The sequence below is a fragment of the Notolepis coatsorum genome (assembly GCF_963971535.1).
Source record: "Notolepis coatsorum genome assembly, chromosome: 7".
Lineage (NCBI taxonomy): Eukaryota > Metazoa > Chordata > Actinopteri > Aulopiformes > Paralepididae > Notolepis > Notolepis coatsorum.
In genome coordinates, this window is record NC_140171.1 from 48,728,312 (window position 1) to 48,741,247 (window position 12,936).

At 43.0% G+C, this 12,936-nt stretch overlaps 2 protein-coding genes across 6 annotated transcripts in view; both read left to right on the forward strand.

The window, feature by feature from the left end:
• rgs12b (regulator of G protein signaling 12b) overlaps positions 1 to 692 on the forward strand; it is a 207,684-nt gene extending 206,992 nt beyond the window's left edge. Inside the window, exon 19 of the mRNA XM_084318962.1 lies at positions 189 to 692. Within this exon, the coding sequence (XP_084175088.1) occupies positions 189 to 655 (467 nt within the window). The 3' untranslated portion in view covers positions 656 to 692. The remainder of the gene's footprint in view (positions 1 to 188) is intronic.
• A 1,228-nt stretch (positions 693 to 1,920) lies between these two features.
• dok7b (docking protein 7b) overlaps positions 1,921 to 12,936 on the forward strand; it is an 86,662-nt gene continuing 75,646 nt past the window's right edge. For 4 of the 5 annotated variants that reach the window (XM_084318646.1, XM_084318647.1, XM_084318650.1 and 1 more), the window contains exons 1-5: positions 1,921 to 2,065; positions 2,181 to 2,226; positions 3,132 to 3,220; positions 6,816 to 6,966; positions 11,335 to 11,535. In XM_084318646.1, coding sequence (XP_084174772.1) covers positions 2,012 to 2,065; positions 2,181 to 2,226; positions 3,132 to 3,220; positions 6,816 to 6,966; positions 11,335 to 11,535 — 541 coding nt within the window. In that variant the 5' untranslated portion in view covers positions 1,921 to 2,011. The remainder of the gene's footprint in view (positions 2,066 to 2,180; positions 2,227 to 3,131; positions 3,221 to 6,815; positions 6,967 to 11,334; positions 11,536 to 12,936) is intronic. The other variant, XM_084318649.1, reaches the window with a different exon arrangement.

The window sequence follows — 12,936 nt, forward strand, 5'->3', positions numbered from 1 at the left end:
ACTAGGAAGTCAGAGATCTCATTTGTATAGTGTTCTGTTGCCCTTGCTCACTGCTTCATCTGTTTTCAGATCATGTTCTTGTGTTTCAGTGTGCCTGCCTGCCCCTGTACAGCCCTCTGTGTGTGTGTTGTTTGCAGTGCCAGTGTCTTCCCACCCTGTCTTTACAAAGCAACCTCTCCATCCCTCAGGCAAAGACAGAGACCGGAGGAGAGGGAAGGAGAGAGGAGGGAGCTTCAGAATGCCCAACAGGAGAACACCGTCCTCCAACCCTCCTCCTCCTCCCCCTCATCCTCCACCTCGATCACGTCGCAGGTCCAAGTCTCCTTCGTCGCGCTCCAGCCGCCCTGCCCCAAGCTGCCCTGCCCCATGCCGAGCCTTGGATGTGGACAGAATCGGAGCCGTCTCCGACCAAGAGGATTCCGGGAGGACCCGGAGAGGGTCGCGAGATTTGCGGGGGTCCCAGGATTCGGAGTTGGAGCGGAGGTGGGAGGGGGTGGCCTCTGAACTGCGTTGTCGCGGGGGTAGGATGCGGTCGGCGGTGTACCAGACATCCCACCTGCCCTCCCCGGTCACAGCCAAGGGCCAGTCCGAGCAGGGCGAAAGTCAAGTCAAAGGTCAGATAGACCGCAGCAAGTTCAAGGCCACATTCGTCTGAGGACCCCAGCCCACTCCACTGACTGATTCTCACCATAGCTGGCCTGGTGAATGCCTGGCTGCAATAGTGCTCTGTAGAGTAATCCAGACTGCTTTAGATATTAAAGGATATTAAAACGAGGACCTTTCTAGCTGCCCTCGGCATTGCCTGCCCCAGGCTACCATTAGAGCAGGCCAGAGTGTGTTCATCTGGAGCCACTCGACTCAAATGATGACGTTCATGAGTGATATATTGATCACTTTCACAGTCTCCATCTCTTTATTGTAGCACACTTCCATCAAGAACTCCTGTTGTCTCCATGTCCGCCGGGTTCTAATTTTGGGACCCAAATAAACACCTGTGATCGCAAGATACGACTAATGGATACCGTAAGACAAATCTCTTGCTATATCAGTTGCAGATCATACCAGGCAATTGAGTAGAAAGTTCAAGGCTAACCACGACTGGAAACGACTCCTCCTAACATGGACCCTTCAGCTGTTGGTTTCATTCACTCTCCGGGATTGACAGAGACATAGATGTCTACAAGTAAAAACTTATTTAAATAGGCCCAATACTACATTTCTATTTCTACCATGGTACCACCATTTTTCCTCATGTGAATTGTTTTATTTTGCTCCTTTGTCCACGATCTGTGCAACAGGTGTCCATTTTACTAAATTAATTTACTAACATTTTGATTAAAGTCCATTATAATATTGGTAGTTATTGTGTCAATAGACACGTGTGTTTATTACTTTATTCATATCAATATAATACATTTCTTAAATTATTTTAAGAAATACACACAAAGAACAATTGCAGTAGGCTACCTGTGGTGTATTTTCTCATTATTTGTGGATTATTTGAAGGCATTTGACTATTTTCAAGGCAGTGATTGATTGGCTTTGTCACTGAACAATTGAGCTCAGTCAATAATGCTGAGATTCTATCATTCACAAAGGTCTATTAGACCTGAGGCTTCAATAAGACTCAGACTGTGTGGCAAGTGGCAACAATCCTAGCTAAGTGAAATATATGCCCGTTATGTAAGTTTAATTGAATTAGCTCCATTGTAAACAGTCACCCTTGACACAGGCAGACAACTGCACTAAGTTGGCGGGCCCCACGCTGGGTGGCTGGTTTCCTTCCCCGCCGCCGCCGCCGGTGTGGCGTGTTTCTCGGGGAGATAGACGCGTCTGAGGGCCTCTACCGGTGGGGGTGGGCTGTTAAAGCTATTTTGAAAGTGACCCCTGTTCTAGGGATTGGGGAACGAGCCGACTGGGCAGCGTCGGAGAGACGAGACACAAGTGTGTGAGGCGCGCGCGCACACACACACGCACACACACACACAGCTGCTCGGAACCATGACAGAAGATGACGGATACAGTTGTCGCGGAGGGAAAAGTGAAGTTTAGAGATGGAAAAAAGGTTAATAACAATCTTTACTTTTCACTTTCAATTTAGCCAAAGTGTATTTCATATATCACTACGAACAAGATGGATATAAGCTTATTTGTATTGTGTTTTCCAAACTAATCCACAGTGGAAGACTCGGTGGGTTGTGCTACGGAAGCCCTCCCCAGTCGCAGGTATGTGACAAAAGCGCACCTATATATATATATATATAATATATATATTTTTTTAATATAAAGCTAAACCAACTCTTCTCATTCACCATTGCATTGGTACTCTTTAACAGCGATGCGGGTTGGAAGGCTGTTAACTACAGTATGTTAAATATTCAGTTGAATCAGTCAACACTTAAGTTATCTACGCCGATTGTCGGGAATTAAAAGTAATCGCAACATGGCGATGCGCCACTGGAGCGCATAGCGCAAATATCCATGTTAACACGTGGTATATATATATATTGCGCAATACTTTAATAAGGTTATTTGTAATCGTTGACTGTATCGTCCATTTGTTATGAACATACGGCTTGACACAGCCCAAGTCAGAACGTGGGTTATAGATGCCTCCTAGCGCACCATTTATAAATTGTATAGAGTTTCACTTTAGATGCTGTAACCATAGGTATTGAGTCTCCTAATAGCTTACATAAGCAAACGTATGCTATAGCATATCCTCAGTAATTGCTTTGCGTGGTGGGCATAATGTACTTTGGTGTGTGTCGTCTTGACTCTCGCTGTGCCCATTGGGTCAATTCATTGTTTAGGGTTTGTTATGACAGCTGTGCAGCTATGGACTCACACAGAGAGACATGCTCAGCCACAAACACACAAAGCACAAGGCAGAGTCATTAGAGAAAAGTGACACTTTCTAGATTGCATCTTTTGAATCATCACAAAGCCTACTTCATACTCTCACTCTCATACTCTCACTCTCTGGGGGACCCTGATGTAAACAAGACGAAAGTCTTTCTCTGGTCTGCATCCCCTTAAAAATTGTATGTATTGAGCTGTACTGTACTGTACCCATTCTGCAATCTGTTAATAAAGTTTTCAATCAATCAATCAATCTCTCTTTCTCTCAGACTGCCTGTCTCTCCTGGTGTATAAGGAGAAGAAGAAGGACAAGGAGAAAGTCCGTGGCCTTAAGGAGAGACTCCGTGTGAAGCTGGAGGTACAGTAGGGTCTCACTCAGTGGTGCAGTCGTAATATGGGAACTGGTAACACGCCACGTGCACGCGCGTGCGGGTACGTGCATGCGCACAGAACTGATTTATACACACACGCACACACACACACACACAAGCGCATATACGCAAGTGCAATCTTTCTATCATACAAGCTCTTCTTGCTCTCTATTTGTGTGAATGTGCGCGTGGAAAGCTGGCGCGCAGCACAGACGCTTGATTCAATATCATAAGCAGGTAGACCCCCATCACGAATTCCGAGCCACATTAGTATTCACCTCCACTGCCTGTGTCACACAGAATGAAGGGGGAGATGCATTCAGATAGCCAACACCCAGACACTTAGTCTACCTGCGCTTTTTGTTATGTAAAACGGTGGCCGGGTACTTAGTCACAACGAATGGATACAGCGCATTTTTGTGTGCGCGTACACGCGAGTACACATCCGTGCGCGATCGCACGTACTTCTGCCTCAGTGATCTGGTAACACGGCGTGTAACCGCCTGTGACCACGACTGCACCACTGGTCTCACTATACCTGGCAGAGGGCAGCTCGAGCTCTTAAGGATGCTGGTTCCAATCCTGGTATCCTGGTGATACAGTTGAGCGAAACCTTTGGTGGTATCTGAAGGTCTATATGGTTTATCTGTTAGTCGTTCCTGGCAGTATGCCTTTGAGCAAGGCATTCTACCTGAAAGGCCTCCTCCAGCTGTGCCATACTGTTAGTGCACTGCTGCACTGTACCTCACAACTTCATTGATTGAAAACTTTATTAACAGATTGCAGAATGGGTACAATACAGTACGGCTCAACTCTCAACTTCAGTCGTGGTTGTTTTCTTTCTTTCTTTAATTAATTGAATAGTTACTGTAGTGTACATGGTCATTAGGGGTACATTTAACCACTGAAAGACCCATGAAACTCATTCAAAACCTAATAAAAAGACAGAAATAATAAAACAGTCTGAAATAATGTTAGCCTATTTTCTGAAAATCCGCCTAGAAATACATACCTAAGTAAATTGAAGATTGCTCCACTTCTACAAGGCCCATTTGCATGTTCTTGGTATCTAGGGACATCTATGGATCTCAGGGAATGTATTCCCAGTGTCAGAAATATTGTGTCTGTTACTAGGCTTGAGTAAATTGTAATGAACCAAAGGAGAATATCAATGATTTGATTATTATAATTATCTTTTATCTTTGACAGTGAATAACACCATGCTAAAAATGACCAGACATGCCACTGAGCTCGTTCAGCACTTTCTTGAGATCACGTGTACAAAAATCTAAGCAAATGAATAAACAGAAGATTATTAGAAGGTTTTGTAGATACAGTACTGAATTCTGCCATATGGACACATGCAATTTGAAATATTATTATAGAATATAGAATATCAGGCCTATAAATTACCTTATTATAGCCAAGTCGCACATCTATGGATCGGGCCAAATCTCCGCTCTTTCCAATGGCAGAGTTCAATCTGGATTTCGTATCACTAGGCGTGATCCACAAACCGTAAATGAAATCTACTGTAAGTACAGTTATCTTCTTATAATGGAAATTGCTCCGCCATTTTTCATCAGATTGCAACGCTGATTTTTGCTAAACGTTCACAGAAAGGGAGATAAATGAACTGCATTCTAATTTATGCCAATAACGTTCAGGTTTGTGGTAGATAATCCAGAAAAATAAGATAAATAAAAAAGGAAATTCACAAGTCATATGATTGACAGGAGCTGGTTTGAACTGGGTAGTGTCGTTTTTCGAAATTCCAACGGCATTCGAAAGCTCTGGGTCTCCTCTCCTCATATGACTACAAACAAAATGGCGGCGCTCATTACTTTCCGCCGATATTCACTAGTTTCTGAATACATTTCCAAAACTTATATTTCACTAACACTTTAACCTATTGTTAAAAAAATGTATTGGTGAACTATAACACTGACTGCTGTTTTGACAGAGTTAGGGTCTTTACTCTTGGCTACATTTGGGGAAAAAAACTCTACATACAGTCTGTAGAGATGAATTTATGGCTTGGGTCCGGTACATATTATTGTTGATTTTTTGGAGATGGGTACAAGGTGAGAGCCAGGGGTGTGTGATAATAATAATAATAATAATATAATAACTGGACTTTATGATTACAGTGACATTACAAGGCTTTCACCACCTGTAGTGTGGCTGTGGTATATTTTGGTTGCAGGGTTTGAGCACCGCTGGGACTCATGTTTACACGGTGGTGCAGTGGTCAGCACTGTTGCCTCACAGCCAGACGGTCCTGGGTTTAAGCCCCTGCAGGGCTGTGTGGAGTTTGCATGTTCTCCCCATGTTGACACGGGTTTCCTCCAGCTACTCCGGTTTCCCCATACACCATAAGTATGCATGCGACATATATACAGTACAGTACTCCTGCTCTTACCCTTGAGCAAGGTACTGGAATTACAGGAGTTGCTGGAGTTGGTCCCTGCGTGCCGCACTGTGTGGCGGCCCACTGCTCCTAAATAGTTAGGACGGCTCAAATGCAGAGGATGAATGAATTTCCCCAAGGGGATTAATACAAGTACAACTTACCTTTTTAAGGTACAACAAGTCATACAACAAATACATCAGGGGTCTTTCTTTACGAGAGCTACGTTTTCTTCAGCTTTTTCAGCGGTCTGTATGACTTATTATTAGACATTATTATCCTGGCACTGGCTGTGAGTGAATCACAGGTTTACAGTGTTTCCCACAGGATTTTCAGAGACTATGGGGGGTGAACCTCCGACCCTCTAGGGGGGTCCGGGAGCATTATATATTTTTTTGGGTACATTTTAAAGTTAAATGCATCAATCTGGTGCACTTTGAGAGCAAAATAAAGAGGCTAGATCTATGATGAACTTTGTGCTCAAAACACAAAATTGACTAGAGCTTCCCAATCCTCTCCTCGAAGCACCCCAGCCGTTCAATGTATTTGTTAAATTCCACCACCAGCACACCTGATTCAACTTAACTAGCCCTTTATTAGTTGAATCAGGTGTGCTGGTGGTGGAATTTAACAAATACATGGAACGGCTGGGGTGCTTCGAGGAGAGGTTTGGGAACCACGGGACTAGAGCGTACATTTGAGCCATCAAAGAAATGAAGCAAAAGTGGTTACCTGTGTTGAACTCGTTTAATAAAAAAATATAGTGGATTACTTTTACTAAATTCTTTTTTGGTTCATTATACAACTGTGGTGGGACTAATTAGACTGTGGCGGGAAACCCTGGGTTTAGATGTTCCTCTGTTTCCTCTGTTTGGTTATTTAAACTAAATAGAAGTTCCCCTAATTGGATAGTAGTTTAATGGGCCCTGATTAGTGGTGCACAAGAGCGTCATTACAGTCTCTCAAACAGCTTGATTTCAACCTTGTGACTCATTACATTTTCATTGAATGCTTGGTGAGCTACTGAGAATCAGGCCAAGCTACTGAGTCCCCTGTGTTCTCTTCTATTCTATCCCAGTTGGATAAGTCATTGTACAGCCTACGGCTCAATGCAGTGTGTGTCACAGTAGATTTGGCAGTGGAATGTATTCGTCTCTGGTCTGCCCTTTCAGGATATCTGTGGTGTGGAGCCAGCGTTGGGGTATGATGGGGTGGCCTACACCCTCACCATCCTCTGCCTGGGACACAGCCTGGCATTGGGCTTCCAGAGCAGAGAGGCGCTGCTGGCCTGGGACACCCGCCTCCGATACAGCCTGGGAGAAGGTGAGTGCTTCAGTGGGTTTGTGTGTGTGTGTGTGTCTGTGTCAGTGTGTCAGTCAGCAAGTCTTTAAAGAAAACACACTTTCTAGCCTGACACAGATCATTGGTGAGCATTGAATTAATTGGCAGCAGCTGTTGTTCAGCACTGGACAGAAGCTAGCTATAGCTCACACAGTCTCAAAGTGTATGACACGTCTCCTCCCATCTGTGTCGGTATGATATTGAGCGCCCACAATGACTGCAGGCCAATTGCTCTGACATCATGAAGACCTTTGAGAGGCTGGTCCTGCATCACCTCAAGCCCCTGGGGAGTGACTCCCTGGACCCCCTGCAGTTATATACCAGGCAAACATTGGGGTACACAATACGTCAGACTGTAGGGCAGCCAGTCAGATGTGCTGATGAGAAACACTGGCTCCCCCTATGGAACCGTGCTGTCACCTTTCCTGTTTACCCTCTATACCTCTGATTTCTGCGATAAGTCAAGTACGTTCCACCTACAGAAGTTCCCTGATGACTTCTCCATTGTCAGTTACATCACGGACGACAATGAGGAGGAGTACAGTGCCTTGGTGGAAAGCTTTGTAGGGTGGTGCGACAACACTCACCTCCAACTCACCATCAGCAAGACCAAGGGTCAGCAGGACCACACACAGGCTATCTACAGGAAGGGTCAGAGCAGGACAACACACATGCCCTCTACAGGAAGGGTCAGAGCAGGACAACACACAGGCCCTCTACAGGAAGGGTCAGAGCAGGACAACACACAGGCCCTCTACAGGAAGGGTCAGAGCAGGACAACACACAGGCCCTCTACAGGAAGGGTCAGAGCAGGACAACACACAGGCCCTCTACAGGAAGGGTCAGAGCAGGACAACACACAGGCCCTCTACAGGAAGGGTCAGATCAGGACAACACACAGGCCCTCTACAGGAAGGGTCAGAGCAGGACAACACACAGGCCCTCTACAGGAAGGGTCAGAGCAGGACAACACACAGGCCCTCTACAGGAAGGATCAGAGTAGGCTGTTCTTCCAGACGAGGCTCATGTCCTGCAGCTGTAGTTGTTTTACCAGTCTACCCCCCCCCCCCCCCCCCCCCCCCCCCGACTACCACAGACTGCCTTGGTCAGTCCTTTGTGCCAGTAGCCATCAAGCTCCACAAACTAGGGCAAGGATTGACTTGATTAATTAACTGCTGGAGAACTGTTAGAAGCAATAGACTATGGGTAGACTAGGACTTAGTAAGGAGTATTGTGAATATTTGTACAGAGCAGACTTGGGTTGGCTATTTATATTTGGAAAATAAATTGCCAGCAGTCACAGAAATGTGCTTTAGGTACTTTTATTGAGCATGGGCAGTGATCCAACACAAAGTTGAAACGCATATGTTGTGTTGGATCGCTGACCATGCTCAATAAAAGTACCTAACGGACATTTCAGTGCTGGCTATTTATTTTATTGTATAAGAGCCGGTCTGGACGGTGTACCTCTTAGCAAACTATTGGAAGAAGATTGAGTTGTGTTCACTCACACAGAGATCCAGTTGCAGATCAGATCTTAAAATGTTTCTTATATGTACAGTAAATATATATAAAAGTGCTGTCAATAGATTAAAAATGTTTTAACTAATTAATCGCACAATTTTCTGTAATTAATCTAGATAAAAAATAGCATTTTTCTACTTAAGACCGAAGCTTGTAACAGATATTTACTTGAGTAAAATCATGGAATTAATGTAAAATCAACACAAAGAAAGTATATTTAGATTCAAAGACTATTTTAATAGCTTTCTTTGAATACAGTTTCTCTCCTGTGAAATACAAATGTTCAACAAAACCATCAACATTGACTCAGCTAGACCTCTTTCTTATATCCGCGGCGCTAAGATTGAAGATCTTTCACCCCATAGATGAATCTAGATTAATTAATTTTAATGCTTTAAATCATTTAAATTAATCTCAAGTTAAAGCATTAATTTTGACAGCCCTAATAAAGAATTATATATATATATATATATATATATATATATATATATATATATATATATATATATATATATATTGATTATTTATACATTTATCTATAAGGTATATCAATATGTCTATATCTGTTGAATGTAGCGGTCATAATTGGAACCCTAAATCCATAATCAGATGATCTGTAGTTGGGAGCATCCTAGAGGCTAATCTTTCCTGTGACAAAATGGCATCCAATGTAATAAAAAAAGTCAACCAACGAACGCGATTCTTGTACCGGATCTCCTCTCTGGTAAACAAGAATACCCTGAAGACTCTAGCAGGAGCACTCATTCAAGGGTACTACGACTATGCTTGCACCTCATGGTACCAAAGCACCTCAAAGGCACTAAAAAACAAATTACAAACATCTCAAAACAAGCTAGTCAGACTACTACTTGACCTGACTCCTAGAACCCACCTCACCCCTGCCCACTTTGACAACCTAGGATGGCTTAGAGTAGACGACAGAGTACAGCAACTTGCAATGGGCCTGGTCTACAAGATACACTACGCGACCAAGGTACCCATGTACATGTCAAAATACTTCCCAAAGGTCAGTGAATACCACGATCACAACACCAGAGGGAGCTCCACAAATCATGTAAAACCCAGATTCGGCTCAAACAAGGGACTAAACACGTTTCGCAATTATGCCACATCAATGTGGAACGCCCTGCCTAAAGCTGTAAAGGAATGTGAATCACTACCCACCTTCAAAAACACTCTCAAAAAACACCTACGTGAGACTGCAATTCGAAACTGGCCCCTACAAATGTCCTAACCTAGTTGTACAGTAAATGACCAAGTAAGGCTTTGTCAACATTCCAATGTACAGTGTAAAATGTGTGTGTGTCCCCTACCCAACCCCCCCCCCCCCCCCCCCACCTCCAATGTACAGCCCTCACCCAACCCACCCAACCCCACCCCACCAACCTCCTCCAATGTACAGTTTCTACGCCAAATGTATATACACTCCTTTTCTGGACACTTTTGTATCACAAACAGTACTGTATTTGCAAATCTGATATGTCATAAATGTATAGATGTAGCAGTACTGTCTATCTGTATGTCATGTATGTCATATATGTTATGATGAATTGAAAATGGGGGACCCTGGTGGAAACAAGACGAAAGTCTTTCTCTGGTCTGCATCCCCTTAACAATTGTATGTATTGAGATGTACTGTACTGTACCCATTCTGCAATCTGTTAATAAACTTTTCAATCAATCAATCAATCAATCGATAGCCTCAATGGTGGACAACATTGCATAAATGATAAAACATAAATAAGAAAGTGTTCACATTCATCTATTTATGTATCAATTATGTAGCCTATCTATAGTAAAGTGGACACATTCTTTTAAGACTTTTCAGTGGAGTTTGCCAGACAGCCTTTGTACATTTTATGATGTTATTAATATTCTGTACTACAGTATATAGAGCATTGTGTTCTGACTGTGTGTGTGTGTGTGTGTGTGTGTGTGTGTGTGTGTGTGTGTGTGTCGGTGTCTTGGTGTCTGTGCACACTTTATGGTAACACAAATATCAACATTGGTTAAAAGAAATATCAATATTTAAAAGCATATTTCTAAAATGTCCCATGGTTATCAAATAATCTATATTTAAAGTGCATTGTTATGGGCTATTCCAAGAATCAGGGGCACAACATCTAAATGCAGTGTTTTGAGAGTTGGGAGTTGACATGAGGAACATGTGGTGATCCAGGCCTGAGACACATTCCAGTCGAACAGTAAGGTCATGTAAGCTGCTCATTTGTTTAGAACCGCTTTACTTAAACCAGGGTTGAGAATGAGATAGATGAGCCACCTTTTCATACGGAGTACAATGATGGCTACCATAGGCATACTCTGTAATAAGCAGGAGGGTATACAGCATCTAAGAGCTTAATGGTGGAAGCAGCTGCATGTTTGTATGGTACAGTTCATCACCATACTCCAAGACCAGAAAGTCATACAGTTTCAACAATTAATTTCTAAACTCAGGAGAACAGGTCCTGTTTCTATACAGAAAAAACAAGCGTTGTCAACATGAACATGAACTTTAAAAGTGAATTAATCATCGATCAAGGTGCCTAATTATTTATAATGTGGAATTATTTCAATAGCTGTACTGGGCAAAGTGCTGATCTGAATGTTACTGTAATTCATTTCCTTAGCTCTGGTAGAATGGTATACATGTTTTGATTTATTGGCATTTTAACACAAGGTTGAGATCAATAAGTACCTTTTTGAACATGTTTAAAAGTAAGTTGCAGTTTTTCAATCTCCCTCTCTCTCTCTCTCTCTCTCTCTCTCTCTCTCTCTCTCTCTCTCTCTCTCTCACTCTCTCAGTTCACAGGTTCAGTGTCAACGTCCAACCAGGTACCAAGCTAGAGAGTGGCCCCGCCTCCCTCCACCTGTGCAACAACCTATTGGTCCTCACTAAGGACCTCCCACCAGTTGTCTTTGGCCAGTGGAAGCTGTCGGAACTACGTCGCTATGGCGCTGTGCTCAATGGCTTCGTGTTCGAGGGCGGGACTCGCTGTGGATATTGTGAGTACGGGGGCGAGAGGGTGGGTCTTAGAACGTCTTTCTCTGTGTGCCTTCCTTTGTCCTGTGGAAAAGATGGTTTCTCCTCTCTACTGACACATTTGATTGGTGTGGTTTAGTCCATCTGCATCAGTTCATAGTGTGACTTTGTCCATTCGGTCCACTCTTAGATTATCTCTTTTTTGACTTTCTCCTTTATCCCCCTGTACTTTCTCTCAGGAAGGGGATTTTCTTTAAAGTTCAAATCCAGAGAAAACATTTGACATGAAAAGGTTGCATTATCCAACATCAGTGAATGAGAACAAATGTCCCATCATCAGCAAGTAGACGGCAATCTGTGTTTAAATGTTGAATTGAGAGTTAATTGATCCCGACGTTGCTCTCTGGATGATAGATAAGTTAAGTTACTTCTGAGGTTTATTGCTTAGTGTTCAATGTAACTTGAGACAGTAGCCACGTTAGAATTTTTTTCTGTGTATTATCCCCCCACACTTTACCGTGTACCAGTACCAACAAATGGTGTGCGTGTGTGTGTGTGTGTGTGTGTGTGTGTGTGTGTGTGTGTGTGTGTGTGTATAATATATATATATATGTGTGTGTGTCAGGGTCTAGGTATCCTCTGAATGTCCAGCTGATGCGAGTTGGTATGTAAAGAATGTATGACCCCTACAGTTTTATGTTTTAGGGTGGGAAAGTGTGTGTGTGTGTGTGTGTGTGTGTGAGTGTGTGTTTGCACACGTGCGTAACATTGAAAGTGTCTGGAGAGGAGGGGTGATGGTATTTAGGAGACTTTCACTGCGCTATATAAAAAGCTGACTGGCCCTTCTCTCTAAGAACAGCAACAGCCAGAGGAGCTTGTAAGTCTGACAACATAACGTCGTTGTGTTCACTTTAGTGTACGGCTGTACTCGGATTTGGCTGTTCAATGCAACGATTTTACTCAGATCTTTTATTTTTCAGAAAATGCATTGCCATTGTCGTGGAATATTTTAAATCAGCCATGACAGTGAACTGTTAGAAATTCAGATGAGTCAAATTGTATAAAAAATAGAACATAGTTTATTTCCGTTTCTGTGGCCACAGAGGGAGAGTATGCTCAGTTTACAATCAGAGACAAAATGTCTGACCAGAAAGTGAGAAAGAGCTCTGGTCAGACTTACAATAAATACACAATGGACATGACGTACATAAGATGACGAATTAATAACAGATACGACAAGAAAAGTAAGCAAAGATGAGGAAATGAAAACAAAAGATGGGTTTAGGGGTTTTGTCGTGTCTGACACAAGACTGGAGTCGAGATTAATTTGAAAAGAACCTTAGTCAAACTGGTCTGGGGTTGTTTTAATAACATTGTTAAGACTGTCGCCCTAGTGTCTTGAGCTGTATACTAGTTAACTATAT